The sequence below is a fragment of the Tenebrio molitor genome, chromosome 9 (assembly GCF_963966145.1).
Source record: "Tenebrio molitor chromosome 9, icTenMoli1.1, whole genome shotgun sequence".
Taxonomy (NCBI): domain Eukaryota; kingdom Metazoa; phylum Arthropoda; class Insecta; order Coleoptera; family Tenebrionidae; genus Tenebrio; species Tenebrio molitor.
The window spans coordinates 4,237,161-4,255,199 of record NC_091054.1 but is presented as its reverse complement, the minus strand read 5'-3'; the positions used below and the strand labels follow the sequence as shown (position 1 = coordinate 4,255,199).

At 36.2% G+C, this 18,039-nt stretch overlaps 2 protein-coding genes across 5 annotated transcripts in view; one reads left to right on the top strand and one right to left on the bottom strand.

The window, feature by feature from the left end:
- Pgant9 (polypeptide N-acetylgalactosaminyltransferase 9) overlaps window positions 1–18,039 on the bottom strand; it is a 153,360-nt gene that overhangs the window by 110,172 nt on the left and 25,149 nt on the right. For 3 of the 4 annotated variants that reach the window (XM_069057190.1, XM_069057186.1, XM_069057187.1), the window contains exon 2: window positions 5,830–5,875. The exons of the other annotated variant lie outside the window; for it this stretch is intronic. The gene's annotated coding sequence lies outside the window, so the exon portion shown is untranslated. The remainder of the gene's footprint in view (window positions 1–5,829; window positions 5,876–18,039) is intronic. 4 annotated transcript variants of the gene reach the window in all.
- Window positions 9,294–12,867, top strand: LOC138138941 (pupal cuticle protein-like). The gene is made up of 2 exons (XM_069059075.1): window positions 9,294–9,768; window positions 12,247–12,867. The coding sequence occupies exons 1-2, from the start codon at window positions 9,363–9,365 to the stop codon at window positions 12,762–12,764; spliced, it is 924 nt and encodes a 307-aa protein (XP_068915176.1). The 5' UTR covers window positions 9,294–9,362; the 3' UTR covers window positions 12,765–12,867.

Sequence of the window (18,039 nt, the reverse complement as noted above, 5' to 3'; positions counted from 1 at the left end):
ATCGTATTCCGAGTTCGGGGCTTAGTAGGGGACACCCTGTTGACCAAGTAAAAATTAAAAAAAAAAAATTGCGGTCACTTTGAAAAAAATATCAAAGTTGCCAATATTTGTTCAAAAGTACCTGATTAATATGCTAGCTATGTTGTACTTCCCTTTTGAACAAAAATTGGAAAAATTAAACTTTTATTTTTTCGAGATAAAGCTGTTTTTTTCAAGAAATGTCTTTTCATTTATATTTTAATATTTTACATAATCATCCTCACCATATTTCAAAATGAATGTCAACCATTTATATTTTTTATTTGAAGAAAACATGATGAAAAGTTTGAACCTTCAGACCCATATATCTTTGTAAAGACACCCCCCCCCCTATATTTTTTATTTTATTTTTTCGTAATTCCTGAGATTTTTCCCTACAAGACCTCCGACTTGGAAAACGTTATTTTTGCGACACCCTGTATAAAATAAAATATCAAGATTCAATTGACACCTACGTACCACCGTTAATAAACTGACATTTTCAAAAATTACCTGAGATAAAGAAATTTGTTTTTTTAATGAAACATCAAAAACACAATTATGTGACGGATAATAATTTGGAACAAATATTTTTGACTCCGCCTACTTGGTACTTGCGATCTTCAATGCTTGAGTGACATTATCAATTAAAAATAAAATAAGCAAAACTGACAATTTTTTTTTTTTTTTTTGGTAACAGTTGAGGCGAAAAATGTAAAATCATTGTTGGATTTTAATAAAATTTATGTACGAGTTGTGTGTCGAAAAATTGTAGGAAAACCCAACGGTTTGTTGTTAAATAACGATAAAAGAGTGAGAAAAATACTTAAAAATTCAATTTCCTCTAGTCTCGAAGCTATAAAAGTGTAACTTTTGCGACCCTTTGTTTCTCCACCCTTGTTTGATTGTTCCTTTTCATTTACGCAGATATAAAAAAAATCAAACACCTACGCATTATAGGAATAATTCCAATGTTTTTATAGAATGGGATCAAAAAAAAAAAATCAAAGTCGAATACAGATATCTTAAATTAAATGTAATCGCCTGTTATGCATCATTTCAAGAACATTTTCCCGCCAGAGCAGTCGACCATTCTTATGACGACGTTCACCGAGTCAATTATTTAGAGAAAACAGAAGATAGTGGATAGTGGAAATTATCTACATCTACATCCATTCGAAGGCTTAGAATCATTAGCCAAATAAAGAAATAAGTTAAGACATACGCTTCTTTATTCGTAGCCTACTTTGAGAAATTTTTTTATCGCATTATATTTGTTTGCATTACTGTATTACAATATTTTTTTTTCTTAGATTATGTGAAAATTTTTTGTAAAATATGAACCTATAGAAAAATATTTTCGAAAGTTTCATAGAACTGATAGTGTAGAGATCTCGATCAATTTCTTTACAACTCTATTGCTTCTGACTTACGAGTGCACTGTTAGAGAATACAAATTTGTTCTATAAATCAATACAGGAGAAAATGAAAAACTAATTTAGACGTCGTTAAAATCAGAGAACTTCTGCTTTCATGAAATTAACGTGACCGTGAACTGTTTTCAATAAAGCACTAAGTACCCTATCATTAAAATCACATTTGAAAGTCCGAAACAACTCTCTCAAGAAGCGGAAGCGTGTTTTACTTGTGAAAAATAGGTAGATTCAGGCCGCCCTCAAAAGCTACTTTAGTTTTGTTTTATTTTTGTTGCAGAGTTTCCAATAAACATAATAATTATTGACGATGATTAATTGGTAGTTTCTAAGGGAACGGCCATGCGGCATAATAGAGCGAATAACAAGGGATGACTGTTCGCCCCATGGGTAACAATCGCTGTCGGTTTGTTTTTTTTCCAGCCGCCTCCACCGCCCCCGTTAATAATTCAGCCTTGTCGCTCTACTATCCGAAAGCTATTAATTGTTAACGAGCATTTGTCAAACTTAATCAGCAGATGTCGAACATTTATCCGCGTGATTTATGTCAGATGTTCCTAAGGGCCGTTTGATTTATTGTGGGTAATTATTGTTGACTAAAGTCGGCAAATATTTCTTTGTTTGACGATCGATGTCAGACCCTTCTGCCCCCATCGTGCGGCGCGAACGCCGCCGCCCGACCATCACTCATTAGCAAATTGATGTTTTATCAACGGAATTTACAAAACGACAAGGACGAATCGGTTCGAATTGTACGAGGTATTTGGATTTGCGTTTTGTGTGTGACGGGAATTATAGATAGATGGAATTCGGCATGGGGAAACTTCGCGTGGCCCTTTAACATTAATATGATCCATCAATTTTTCTTTGTGGTGGGCACAATGGATGGGGCGCGTAAAAATCGGCTCCCGCCATTGTGGGGCGTCCGACAAGGGTTCCGCCTCGTGCACCTGTTATTTTAAATTTTTGTATAGACGATCTTATACCCTAATTTAATCATTTATCACTGTGATACAATGCAGCATCGCACAACGGCAGATGATCTTGATTTATTGCAATCTGCAACCCGCCCACCTCGACTCAGCAATATGAAGCGACATTTTTCAAAAATTAGCGACGAAATTCAATTGTGCAAAGAACTAGGTACCTCGACTCGAGAGAGAATTCCTCAGACATTTTGCTTTAATTATCGCAGCGATTCTGAAGTCTGCATTAAATAAATTCAACGAAGGGTTTCATAAAAGGATAAGAAAATCCAATCGTTCTTGGAACGACTTAAAAAGACTAGAAATTTGCTCAGCTAGATAAACTAACTAAAATGAGTTGATATTATTCCTTTGGAATTTCAAATTATCTTAAAAATACTGTGAAAAATATTGTCGTCTGAAATGACGTTTTCAATACAAACACCTTGAAGCTGTGACCCAATTTTATTAAAATTTTCCCAAAAGATATATTTCAGTAAAAGAAACAAATGATTAAAATTTGAACGAAAACAAACAACAATTTTTTAGGTAAACTCCGTTTCTGAGTTCAATGCCGGTAAGTCGTAAAACCGGGTAATATGTGAATACCAGTAGAATGGCCTGGGCTGCTTAATTAATTATTCACGAAATGTTTTAGACGCACTGTGAGCGCCTCGGTCGTTTTATGGCTTAGCGGCATCGGGCTCAGAAACAGAGTATAACAGATTATCTACAACACGCACTATTCGAAAAGGAAGAGAAGATGTAAGATGTCCAGTCTCTGTCATCCACATATCGTGCAATAAACTCTTTTTTCATATTTTTCACTGGTTCAGCGCGCAGATATGTCCAAGGTCACAGCCCATGAGAGAATCCAACACCTCTAAATGCTTCCAATTTACTTTTGTGCAACTCTGGGAGGTCTTAAATTATAGTACTGAGAAATTGCTACCATTTTACCCACACTTTATGTTGCAAAATCCACTAATTGTGTTGCTTCCAAATTAATACTTACAGACAACTCTGTAGCAACGAACGATTCAATCGCCGATCTATGAAATGACAATTAGCAATTAGGGACTTAAACGTGCCATTAAGAGGAATTTCAAGAGTGAAAGCGACACACTAAGATTGAGAAAAATTGACATTTACATTACATCACTGTATGGTTTGTTGTAAACACAAATTGATTAATAAAAAGTGCCGTGTAATTGGACAGAACTGTAAAAGATGTGTGTTAAGAAAGTAACTCGGTGGATGTAATAAAAAGAAAGTGGGTGAGAACACCTTGATGAAACAGTCAGCAAGAAGTCCAGATCTGAATCCTGTAAACTAGCATAGAGCGCGCGCAAGAAGTGTTACAACAACGTGTTTAACCACCAAACAAATATTTATTCGATTTCGCTGCAAAGCTAATCTATTGTGAAAAAACTGCATGTACCAGTTAATTCTCTGCCAAGCAATCCTTTGTGTTTTGCTGTTTGCTGCGACGTGTTAAATAAAAATTTAAATGTGGCGTTAAAAATTTCAAAACGCATGTAAATATTTAATTGTCGATATACAGGGTGTAACAGAAAAAAGTGTATTTATTTTAAATAGTAATAGGACTCATCTACTACTACAACTTTTCTAAATATTTTTTTTTCAAAAACAAATTTTGAAGGGTTTTCAAAATTTACCTAAATTTAGTAAAGATTTGCTTACCCGCCTATGGAACGATTTTAATCTAACTACATTTAATAAAGAAACAAAACAAGGAGGTAACAGAAAACAAACGAAAGTGAAAACTTTTTATTCATGAAGCGCAATTGTAACTTCTCACGACGTTAAAAAAAAACAAACGAAAGTTAAACCATTTTGTTGTTTTCAACTGTCATAAATTCTCATTTTTCTCCTTTGTAAACTGCCTCTTAACTGCCTTAAAGCAAAATAAGCAGATAACGAACCGTTGCCCTAGACAACACATTCAACGTTACATTTTTGACAGGTCTTGTAAAATTTGTCAAAACTGTCAAAAGCAAATGCGAAACCATTTTTAAAAGATTTGGAAGCTTCAGGGACGTCGTTTCAAACAATAAAATTTTGTATACGACTCGTTTCTGGGTAAATTGGGCTTTTCTAATTGCCCTCGAGATCTTAAAACCCTCGCTACGCTCGTGTTTTAATCTTGTCCCTCGGGCAATTAGAAAAGCCCAATTTACACAGAAACTCGTTGCATAAATAACTATTATTCATCAAGTGCAATACGAAGGAAATAAAAACATTCAGTTTTTGCGATTCCTGTTTAAAAAAGTTTTCAGATTTATAAAATTGCATTCAACGTTAACGGCACGTCAAAATAAAGGGGGGACAAATGGCAATTCAATTTTGTAAAATCCAAGAAACTTTATTTAGAAACATTGTTGTAATTGATGAGTACTATTACCAGTTAAAATAAATGCACTTATTTCTGTGACACCCTGTATAATACTGACAAATATTTAAAATCAATGCTGAAACACACATAGATCATTATTTGATTTGTGCAAACGATTTTGTTCCCTTGAGGCAAGGTCCAAAGTTGATGTAACAACATTTATTTGTAAAACGTCACTCATGAATAAATTATTATTTAGTATTATAAACGACTGATAGGTAAATGATTGTCACAAAGGTGTGCAATTAACAACCTTGTAGTGTAGTTTGGGAAGCATTTTATAATTAGTAGAGAGATAATAACAGAATAATCGAATTATACTGCGATTATTACAATTTTGCAGTAGTACGGATAATTGGTTTAAACTGAATCGGAGTTTAAATACTGTAATTAACACACCTATTATAATCACGACACAATTAAATTGTGCAAAGGAAATACATTGTTCCAAACTTCAGAAATTAAGGACGATTTAGAAATTGCTAACTGAAAGAAACACCTCTAACAGTAACAGATCGATGATGACACGGCAATTACCGCAATGACTCCGTTTTGATCCGGCGTAAAATTAGCCGGGAACAGTTTCTCACCGTAATTGCTCCACAACGAGTCGTTGCCAAAAAGAAGAGTTGCGTCACACATCCCCGCGCGGTGCCTTTTTCGCGAAGCAACCCCACCTTTACGACCTTTTAAAACACATAAGCCCGTTCCCAGGAAAATACGAAATTAATTTAATGCCACAAAGCAGGTGCTTTGTGGGACCTCGCAATTTTAATTAGCGTCGTCCCGCAGGGTTCCTCCCCCGTTCGTTAATATTATTTACGACGTGCGAAATATAAAATTTCGTTGCAGCCGCCGCCGTATGCAGGCCGTCAAACGGGCGTAATCGATTTAACCGCGGTCGATCGGAAATTTTCATTGACGTTTTAACAGTGTTAACGTCCACTATAATGGCCGTACACGGCCACGAGCAGGAAAAACCACTCGTAATACTGACCTCCATTAGACGCGAGTCGATTATGCCGACATTGCCGACCGGAGACCTGCAACAAAAAATCAAAGGGTGAGAAGTGGACAGTGAAGGGATGAAAACATCACACGAATCGATTAAGTGGGTGCGTCTACATCTACTGATATTAATTAGGGATTTTCGGTTTAGCTGGTTGGAAAAAGTGTGTACTGGTCGTGTCAGTTACATTACTAATTGGGGAATTCGGTTTTGTTTGGTTGGTAGGAATAGCAACGAAGTTGGGAACGCTACAATTACACTTAACCGCACTTACTCGCCAACTGAAAACTATCGGGATCAACTGGAAAAGTTGTGGCGAGCTTAAAACCTAAATCGATACTAATTATCCTTCGTCCTGCCACTACTTGGTGGAGAGTTTAAAATGTGACGGAGAAAATTCTACTCTGCGGTACAGTGTCCTCGTACATAACGCACTACTCGAAACAATCGGGAGATATTTCAGCTACTGTTAAATTATGAAGATTATCAAGGATGTCCTGCAGGATCTTTCCTCATCCATCAGAGAACATCGAGCTCCCGGAATGACTACGGAGGCACCTGTCGCGATGCAATCCTCCCTAAAACATTCTACACGTTTTCAATTGGATTGCAATCCGGCGGATAGGCGGTTCAGTCCATTTGGTACGTAAAATTATTGTTTCAAAAGATTTGTTCAATGTGATCGAGCATCATCAACAAAATTTTACAAAAAATATATTTATAAAGATTTTTTTTTACTTTTACTTTTGATATACAGGGTGTCCCAGAGTTGCGGAAAAGCTCCTTAAACTTGTTTGTTATTAAAGATATTGACTTTTTCTTTTTTCTAGATGATAGCTACGCTTCTACTGCATATTCGGAAAATATTGCGGTATATATACAGGTGTCCCAATATTATAAAAACACTAAAGGAGCTTTGTATCATTTATAAAAATTGGCAAAATTTTGTCCTCCCCTGTTCAATGCACAGACGACCTCATAAAATCCAAGGGATTCAGCTCGTAATTGTTTTACGTCTTTTGTTGATTATCTCGCAAACTAAGCGTTTTTGACCCTATATGTATTAAGAGTTTTATGCTTATTTTTGATCATAGAATTAGCCCTGGAAGTTTGTCGGTGGAATTCTGACACACCCTGTATATTTGGTTTCCAGCATAACGTTTATTTTGCTAATAGTAATTTGCATTTTGTCCTGTAATTGGTTGGAAAACTGTTGGACAATAAATCACTACTACTACTACTACTACTATTATTATTATTACTAATAAAAATTAACTGTTAGCCCACTGCTGCTGCATGTGGAAGCACTACGAGCTGTACAATCATCGTGATACCCTTGGGCTTTTAAAAAACCTTGTGGGAAGAGTATTATCTCCCATTATCTCCTGATTGTTTCGAACAGTTTATAAAGTGTCACGACATATTTTTTGTTAATGTAAAAATGTAATTATCTTGTGTTGCGTCGAATTTAGACACTGAAGTATGACATAATGGGTAATAAAAATCTCTCTGGAAAATTTAATTACAAGAAAATTATTTTATTCTTTAAGCACTCATTGTGCTGTGGAACGATTTCATTATCTGCTCAATAAGTCATTCTAAAACCGAATTACATAGATTTCAGTCTTGACATCTTGGTGATAAATTTGAAGTTGTATTTAATAGTGTGTATACAATGAATATTTATAAACAAAGCATATATTGTAATTAAGTTTTATAGGTATAGAGCTAGTTAATTAAAACACCACCACCTACTGCTTGTTGATAGTCATGATCATTTTACAATCACATAAATAACTGTCATGAAAGGCAAATACATAATTGCGCGGAATTTACCCAAACTGAAAAGAGGACATCACGTGACGTCTAGTTTACGTAAGTGGAGTGTACATCACAGCCCCGCCCATACCGTTTCGTTCCATCGCCCGCTTGGTCTTGGTGTTTATCTCAACCACAACTGGTGCAAATAATCTTTAGTGTTTACTGAAGGAAGAAGATTATTTCTTGGTAAATTAAATAAAGTTTGTCGAGTGCAAAAACTGTTCTATATTTGTATGAGATGATTTAATAAAATATAAAATATGTTGGATCTATCTAATTAAAACAAGATAACTTTGTTTTATCGAAATACAGGGTGTTTTTGAAATGCGTGCACAAATTTTAATCACGAGCTTCATGTAGAACTCGGAAAAAATATTTAAAAAAGTCTGTCAAAAAATAAAATGACGTTTATTTTTTGAGCTACCATTTTTTTTAATTGCTTTTAGTTTTCTACGCTGTTCCTACAACCCCGTAGGTAAAATTTCGGCTCATTTTAAAAATACACCCTGTATATCATGTTTTATAAAATGTACGCCAATGCGAAGTAACCTATAGGAAATATGCTTTAAAACAAGGAAACCGCATTGGTGTACGTTTTATAAAATATGATATACAGGGTGTATTTTTAAAATGTGCCGAAATTTTACCTACGAGGTTGTTTGACAACGGAGAAGACTAAAAGCAATTAAAAAAAATTGTAGCTCAAAAAATAAATGTCATTTTATTTTTTGACATGGAATTTTTTAGATATTTTTTCCGAGTTCTACATGAAGCCAGTAGCTCGTGGTTAAAATTTGTTCACGCATTTCAAAAACACCCTGTATAAGTTCTCTTGGGCAAACTCACATAATTAATAATTTGTATGTGATATTTCCAAAAAAATCGTTTCTCGCATCGTTCTAATAGCCGAATTTTCGCTTCGGAATAGTTCTTTTTAATTATTTTAATGACCTCTTGCCATGCCAGATGCCACAAACTAAAAGAAACAAACAACTGGAGCAGCCGCATTAATTCCCCCGCAATGACCATCCCCTGGCGCGAATTTTACTTTGCTTCCACTCCGAGAGACTCATCTAATAACAGACGGCACAATTTTCTTTGCCATTAAATAAAACTTAGCGGAATCCCCTTAACTGGTACTTATTCGTAGACCATTTCCTCGACTATGTTTGTTCGTGTAAATTTTTCGATGTGGAGGCACACGTGCCGCTAACGAAATCAAGGGACGGGATTTAATTCCAGGACTCGATCTCATCAAGCAAGACATGATTAAGCTGGTGTAATCCGGGCGACAATGCCGGTTAAACCAATAAGATTACCAAATTAAAGGATAACACCCGAACTATTAATCAACAGGGGTCCATTGTGGTAGGGAGCTTAAAAACAATAGACCGCCGGGATTACCGCGGGGGTGCCCAGATATTAGGATATTACAAGGAACCAGACTTCTGGAGGGGTTCCAGTGAAAGTGGTCGGTGGCTTGCTTTACCATACGCATCACATCCACGTAACCTCATCGAAATAATGTATTTATTTTTCGGTAATAAACCCATTGACCGAGATTAATTAGACTTCACGGCTGGCGCCCTTGTTATTATTCACATTTCGGCTGATATATAAAGGGAGGTGGTTCCGTCTTGCGGCACACCAACACTCAACAGTCCTGGAATACCATCTCCGAGGAGGTTGAAGTTGTCGAAATGAAGACTCAATTCCTTTTGGTTGGTGTGTTGTGCGCGATGGTGAAAGCTCAGAATTACGCGTATCAGGGCCAAAGCGGACACGTGCCCATCATCAAAAATGGAGTACCGATCGACACCCCTGAGGTGCAAGCCGCCAGAGCCGCTCACTTCGAGGCCTACGAGAAGGCGAAAGCTCTGGCGGCGAGGAAGCCGTCCACAGGGAGATACCAAGAGTTTCAGCAGCAGCAGCAGTACCAACCCCAGCAGTACCAATCTCAGCACTACCAACCTCAGGGGTACCAACAGCAACAGTACCAACCTCAGCAGTACACGCAGCAGCACTACCAACCGCCGCAGTACCAAACCAACGTGATTTACGGCCAGCCTGGCAAACAGCACTACGCCATTGGTGCATACTCTTCAGGTAAGCACCACTAAAAAATGTTTTGCTGTCAGTGCTGTTACTCTTGTGTTTAACAATCCTAAAATGAAATTTGTTTTTGTATCCAAAGAATAATTGATATGGTGGAATAATACAAAAGCACAAAAGGTCTTAAAAACCAATAAAAAATGTTTTTGCAGTCTAATCCGAGTCTTAAAAGTCGTCTTTCATTATTGATTCGACATTTTGAACGCTAATTTGGCTTTTTTGCTTGGGCAAGGTTAAATTGTTTTTCTTGCGAAGTTTGATTAGTTCAAACGTAATGAGGATTTCCGTTGAAAAGTATGTTAGCTACTTAACAAATTGAATTTAAATATTCAGTGTGGGGGAAAGTTAACATAATTTGAATCAATTTGCGCAATATTATTAATTATTCATTTCATTAAAAGTTTTTGAAATCTGTCGAATTAAAATTTCATCGTCGGTGATTTATACATTGTGCTGTGTACAAGTTAATGATTATTCATTCAATTCAAGTTTTAAATATTTATCCTCATTAAGTGTAACAATACAATACGGGATTAAATATCTACATAAATTTCGTGACTCTAGTTCTCTTTCATTGATGGACACAATACCTGATCTTTTATTCAGAAAATGTCAAAAGGTAAAATAATTTCTTATAGAAATTGTAGAAGAAAAAATTAACTGAAATAATTTTACAAGAGATAACTCGGTCCCAAAAGATACAGTCAACAAAAAGCAAAATCAATAAAATCAATAAAATGACATTTATTTTTTGAACTACAATTTTTTTTAATTGCTTTTAGTTTTCTACGTTGTCCTACAACCTCGTAGGTAAAATTTCGGCACATTTTAAAAATACACCCTGTACATTATGTTTTATAAAATGTACGCCAATGCGAAGTAACCTGTAGGAAATATGCTTTAAAACAAGGAAATCGCATTGGTGTACGTTTTATAAAATATGATATACAGGGTGTATTTTTAAAATGTGCCGAAATTTTACCTACGAGGTTGTTTGACAACGTAGACGACTAAAAGCAATTTAAAAAAATTGTAGCTCAAAAAATAAAATGACATTTATTTTTTGACATAGGATTTTTTATATATTTTTTCCGAGTTCTACATGAAGCCAGTAGCTCGTGGTTAAAATATCTGTACAACTTTCAATAACACCCTGTATTCTCTCATCAAATATAAACGATATGATTAATAATCGATAATATGACTCGTGAAACCGAAGCAGCACATTAGATTCGTCCTACGGAACCATTGAATCTGCCGCTCGATTTCACTCGTAGATATCCTCAATAATCACACCACTTGTTATATTGTTGATGATGTAATTTGCTTTGTACCTTTGATGGTAACTGGTAAATTTGGCAAAAAAGTTTCTTTAAACTTCACCTTACAAAAGCAGCCTTAGATTTTATTCATGACATAAATCTGTAAAACGAATTTAATTTTTTTTTCTACTTTCCTTTGAAATACATTTTTGTCTTAACCACAAGAATGTCATCTCTTTAAACTTAATAAAATGGAAGTTGCCAGTTGAAAAGATTGATTGCTCTCCAACAGAACCATAAAAAACATCAAACAGTTTTTATGAAGACTTTTGTAAGTATTGTTACTCCTATAATACAATATTTCTCGTCATTTTGGATTTTTCTACATTTTTTCTTGTTATCCACCTAAAAATGTAAATATTACGTGATGGTTTAACGAATTCTTCTCCCAAAGAACGCTGAATATTTTTATTATCTCTGCGATATCGGGCGTTCAAATGAAATCGTGTGGCTGGGAAGGCGTCAGAAACCGTCAATTGTTTTGCTTGTGTAAATTGACATTGTAATTAGAGCATGTGGACAGCTAACCTAAAATTTATTAACAAAAAATATTTCTGTTTTTCTTCTTTCTTTGCAATGTTTTAGAATAACTAACAATTTCCTATTCTCAAAGCAAATACAAAATATTACAGAATTTCTTTGCAATGTTTTAGAAATTTATATTTAAATAATTTACACGATTGCTCGTGACAGTAATTGGCAAAATGTAAATACACAGTAATTTTCAATTTTACAACCTAGATAAGTTGGCAACGTAAAGATTATAAAAATATGACAATTACCCCACAAAGTGACGCATGAAACTCACGATTTCTTTCAATGTTAAATTCCAAGCAAAAGAAAACGTTATTTTGCAAATTATGTGGTAATTTCGATAAAAATTATCGCTTTTCACGTTATAAATGTTTACTTTATTACCGTGATAAACAGTGACAATTAGAGATAAGATTTTAGGGCAAAATGTATAAATTTTTGAAACTAAACACCAAATTGATGAAATGCCACAGAAATAAAATGTTTACACAGACAGACAAAAATGAAAATGTATTTGGCATTTGGAGGAAACACCAATAAAACTTGAATTGAATTCGAAAATCCCGCCGATAATCCCTCCGTGACGCACCCGAGTGTAAACTTTGCCCTTTTGCAGAAATTCCAATCGACACCCCGGAAGTCCAACAAGCCAAAGCCGCCCACTTCGCCGCCCTCTCCCAAGCGCAAACCCACTTCCGCACCCGACGCAACATCTACCACTCCCACGTCCCGGAGGAAACTCCGGAAGTGCAAGCCGCCAAATTGCAACATTTCATCGCACACGCGTCCGTCCACGACGACGTCGACGACGACCACTACCCGGCCGACCACCACCAGAGCTACTACCACATCCCGGTCATCACCAAGAAGGGAGTGCCGGTGGACACCCCCGCGGTGAAAGTCGCCCGGCAGGAGCACCTCATCGCCCACCAGTTGGCCAAAGCGGGGGCGCAATACGCCGGCGGGTACTCCAAACACCTGCCGGTGATCGCCCCCAGCGGGGTGCCCTACGACACCCCCGAGGTGCACGTTGCCAAGGTGCAACATCAGCTGGCTCATGCTGAGGAATCGATCAAACAGCACCAATGGGGGGTGGATTCGGGGTACGGTGGTGGATACGAGTACAGCTTTTAGGAATTTTATCTTCAGTTCGACTGAGACTGGTGTACCTACTTCACTTTACACGATGTGAAATTTTGGATCTTTTTTTTTTAATAAAAAAATTGTCAAAAATGGATACTTGTAGTTTTTTTGGGGGAAAATTGTGTAATGTACGAGGGGTTACATAATAATTGGACCAATCATTGATAGATACCGGTCTATAAAAATTCTTTTTTGAACTCACTACCTACAAAATGACATTTCGCGACCGCATAGTAGTGCGCGAAATCGATGTTCGCGCACTGCTATGATTTTGAAGCACTAGTGCGCAAAACCGACGTTCGCGCACTAATGCGAATCCTTTTTGGATGCGTCAACGTCAATTTCGTGCATTAGTGCTTCAAAATCATTCAAAAAACATTCCCCTTTTTGAGCACTACGAAAATAATTTGACTTGATAATCATAAACTCTGGTTTACAGAACGCCATTTCTCCAATTTGTATGATGAAAATGTCAAAAGAGTGAAAATAAATCGCTATTAATTCTAAGTGCTATCCTGTTCACAAAGGGTATACGACAAATCAGATTTTCAAAAAATATTGTACGAACTTCGATGCGAGAAGACGTATTCGGCACATTCGCGCAAATGAAACACTCGCCCCTTGGTCGCTCGTGCCTCAAATAATGCGCTCATGCGCGAAACATGTCTTCACGCACTCATTTCGTAAATAACTAAGTGTTAATATGTAATAACAATCAATTGTTAGTCTTGTTACATCACAAGAAAAATTATAGGATTTGTGCTATAAACACAATTCCCAATTTACTTTCACACTTTGAGTTGCTCGTTAAAAAGAAATCGAATATGCTATTAAAAAATATATTAACTAGTAAATTACTTCCACTCTCATTACATGAGACTATCAATTCGTCATGTATCGTTAAAATACCCTATAATTATGAAGAACTGATAGAACGGATACAAAGAAGAATAAAAGTCGTTATTTAGTGTCAGACATTACAATATGTAATAAATGACGTGTGACATTTCATACAATGAAAAACTGCATACAAAGAAAACATTTTTCTCCTAGATTCCTAAAATATAAAACCAAAAATCATCAGTGATAAATATTTACGTAATCTTCATTTTCAATCCAAAATAGCAAATTACAAAAATTTATTATTTTTTCTTTAAACCAATTTTCAGCAAGTCATGTTTTGGATCTTTGTCTTGAACAAACAAGAGACTGTCAAAAGCTAGGACTGTCACATTGTTAAAATGCACCAAATTATTGTATCGGGTGTTCATTTCAATTTATCCTTAAAGTTGGGGTTGAAGAGTCGATTGTGAACGCACAAAAAAATATACAGGGTGTTTTCGAAGTTGAGGCGTTTCTTTTAATATGTGATAGTATGCGTTGTTCAAAACAGTTTTAGCCAAAATCACCTTAGTAAAATGTGTACGGCAATGAAGATACAGTTAATTTTTTTGAAATTTTTGAAACCAGTCCTACTCAAATTTGCGCCGATTTGTTAGAAATTAGTAATTAGTAGAAATTAGTAGTAATTAGTAGAAATCTAGTACAGCGGAGAAATAGACAGGACCGGACTCAAAATTTTAGAAAACTATCAAAATATACAATCAATTATCTCCGTTAATACAAACATTTTACTGAGAAGATTTAGGTTAAACTTCTTAAGAATAATGTGTAGTACTTCGTGTTGCAAGGAAGGCCTCAACTTCGAAAACACCCTGTACATATACAGGGTGTTAGTAAATGGTTGGGAATAAATTTCGGAGTGAATTCCTTATGAAAAATGTGGCTGAAAACCTAAATAAAATTTTTCGTTAAAATGAGTATTTTCTCAAAAAAATAAAAAAAATAAAAATAAATGTATTCTGGCATATCCGTATTTTTTTTTTAAATACTGCGAAATAATAATGGTTTAAAGAAAAAATTTAAAGTTGAAACTTGAATTTAAAAAAAAAAATCAAAACTAATGCGATTTTAGGCAGACAAATGAACTAATTAGAGAAATTCTCCAACAGTGGACTACATTTTTTTTTTGAGAAAACTACCCTATTTAACGAAAAACTTTATTTAGGTTTTAAGCCACATTTTTCGTAAGGAATTCACCCTGAAATTTATTCCCAACCATTTACTAACACCCTGTATAAAAATGTAATAAATTCAAATTGTTGGAAAATGGTATGGTTGAATAAATTTCAGCGAACGTTTGTAATAACCAGAATTTGAACTGCGCTAGATGAGAAACTGTTAATTTACATAAAATCTAATTACTCTAATGCAACTCTGCATGATACAAAGATACACATTTAGTCACATGTAGGAAGTGACAATGGAGCAAAAATATCTCGTATATTCTCCAGAGCAACGCAATATATCAGTTTCGTTCGTTATCAATAAATAACCTTTGACACTTTGTTACCAAATGTCATTTTTTATTCTCGACCGGATGCACGAGCCAAATTAAGAGATCGTATCGTTTTATAAATTATCGATTCATTAAAAAAAAAATGAAACGTCGAAAAAGCGCTTTCAAAAAGTTTCAGAATATGAAACAATACGTATTAAAACTTTCCTTCAAAAAAACTTAATTAATTTGTAGATGATTTTTATTGTACTGGAGAAATTTAGAACAATATATAATACCCACGCGAAAACCTTCAAGATTTATTAACTTTTACCTTTGACAGTTGTTTCGAGACTAATAAAAGTGTTAATAAGGCAGATGAAAAACCACTCCTGCGTATTGTGAGGTGACATCTTGTTTGTTAAAAATGTGTCTTAACGATGACATATTGTACAATAGAGTGAGAAGTTTTGCAAGCGAACACCGGACCAAGTGTTACGAAAACGTGAGTAAATGACATTAAACAAAATTATGTCGTGCGCAATTGCAGTAAAGGTCCTGACTAATTAGATAATATTTTTGTGATTTTATTCGGTGAGCAAATATCGCGCGTTCAAATGAAATCCTGGCCTGGGGAGGCGTTGGAAACCGTCAATTGTTGTGCTTTTTTAAAGCGTAGATTAATTGGGGCATCTTGACAGCTAACCTAAAATTTAGAGCCAAACAATTTTTCTTTTTGTTCTTTCTTTGCAATGTTTTACATCAAAAATAGAATAACGTAACGATTCCTATTCTCGAAGCAAATATCTCTAAGGGCACCCTTTGCTGAAAACAAACATGTTCAATTATGTCCCGATTAAACAAATGTCATTCGTGTCAAACGGCGGGAAATTCAAACTTTACACTGTTCTAAACGGTTTAATTTTTCCAACGCCTACTCAGCCCAGAATTTCATTTGAACGCCCGATATAAATTGTGCAAGCCAGCAGGTAAAGAGGTTTTGGTCGAGGCGTTTGGAAATGGTGGCCGCCCCCGACGCCGCCCAAATGCCAGGCGGAAATTATTTTCGCCCCCTGGAGATTTTGATCCGCGGAAAGAACAACGCATAATCACCTAGCTTTGGAGCCGACGAAGTTGCGACTTCTGCGGTCTGTTCCATCGAGAGAAGTCCTGTTTAATGAACCGCACGAAGTTGGCTTGGAACATAAGTTGGGGAAGTTGGCTGAAGAGACCACGCGATATATTTACATAAGTAGGATTTGGAAACGTTACATCGAGCGTAAGTAAGTGCAGTTCTAACCTCCGGAACTAAAGCCGTTTAATAAAGTTGCGTATCGTGGCCGGATTTCGCATGTAAACTCACAATTTATTATCGAGGACGACGTTTATTTCGTCTTAATACCCTCGAGGACTATTAATATCGAGGAATCAGGACGTCATAAATAACGACGGAAACCGTCCTGGTGATTTTTTCCGATCGTCGAAATAATCCGCCGTCCCGGAAAAGCCCCACAATTCCACTTAATTCCAATCAGCCCCGCATTAATGATCGACACAATTAAATCCGACGCCGCCCCCGTTTCTTTATTTACCCCCGAAAATCGTTACGGTGCGCCGGAAACGCCATCACATTGTTTCGCACATCCCGAGTGCAATTTATCACGTGACACAGTCCGTTCGCGTCAACTTTATGACAAATTATATGCCCGTCAGGGGGAGCGATGACATCCGTGCCCCGGTTCCGGGCAAGATTCCTCCGGGTCGAGATCGGGGGAACAACAATTATTGACGGCGAGCGAGACACTCCGGAATCCGATGGCCGGAGTTATTGGGATCTTCATTAGTTATTCAATAACCTCCTTTGATAGGGCGTAATTTAATAAGACGGGTACGACTTTGACAAACAAATCACCGCCGACGAAGACAAAGAGAAATTGGGGGAGGCTCGGAAACACGTGTGCAAGGCTACTCGCAGGGATTCCGCACTGACACCCCTGTTATTCACCTAGAGATTTATTCCTCAAATTCTGCTCTTCCTTTAATATTTTATTAATACGGAGGGTTACGGCGAAAGCGCCCTTCTAACTTTTTTATTTATAGGCTATTTGCACCCCTGTCATCACAAGCCTTTCAAGCCTCCTGAAAATTATCAAGCACTACGAATACAACAACAGCCCTGTTCTCTCTTGTCTCTGCCAAGAGAAACGATACAAGATGCGACTTGATCCGGAGCTTTTTCAACTTTTCAATAAAAGTCTCCAAGCACAACAGTTCCACACTGTGTTCTAGAACCGAACAGTGTAAAGTTTGAATTTCCCGCCGTTTGACAAGAATGACATTTGTTTATGTTTAATCGGAACATAATTGTACATGCTTGTTTTCAGCAAACGGTGTCCTTAGATATTTGCTTCGAGAATAGGAATCGTTTAGTTATTCTATTTTTAATGGAAAACATTGCAAAGAAAGAAAAAAAGAAAGATTTTTTTGGGTCTAAATTTTAGGTTAGCTGTCAACATGCTCCAATTAATCTACGCTTTAAAAAAGCACAACAATTGACGGTTTCCAACACCCAGGATTTCATTTTAACGCGCGAATTATGAAAGAATTTGCATTTTTATCCTTATCGAGTTACTCCCAGTTAATCTGCCACCACGTTTACAGTTCTATGAATGGTTCTTAAATGCTCTACACATAATGACGACAATATTCTCCAATTAAGTTTTTTTTTACGAATGGAGCTTGGTTGCATAGAAGAATATTTACTTCTTCCACATATTGCAATGATATAAATTGCTTCTCCAACTCACTAAAGGTCAGCTGGTTCTTTTTCAAAATAGCTATTTTCAATACAAGTGAGCAAAGTAGTGCATTTAATCACGAGTACAGAAGTTGGGCGTCTGAGCCGTAGGCGAGGGCCCCAACCGAACG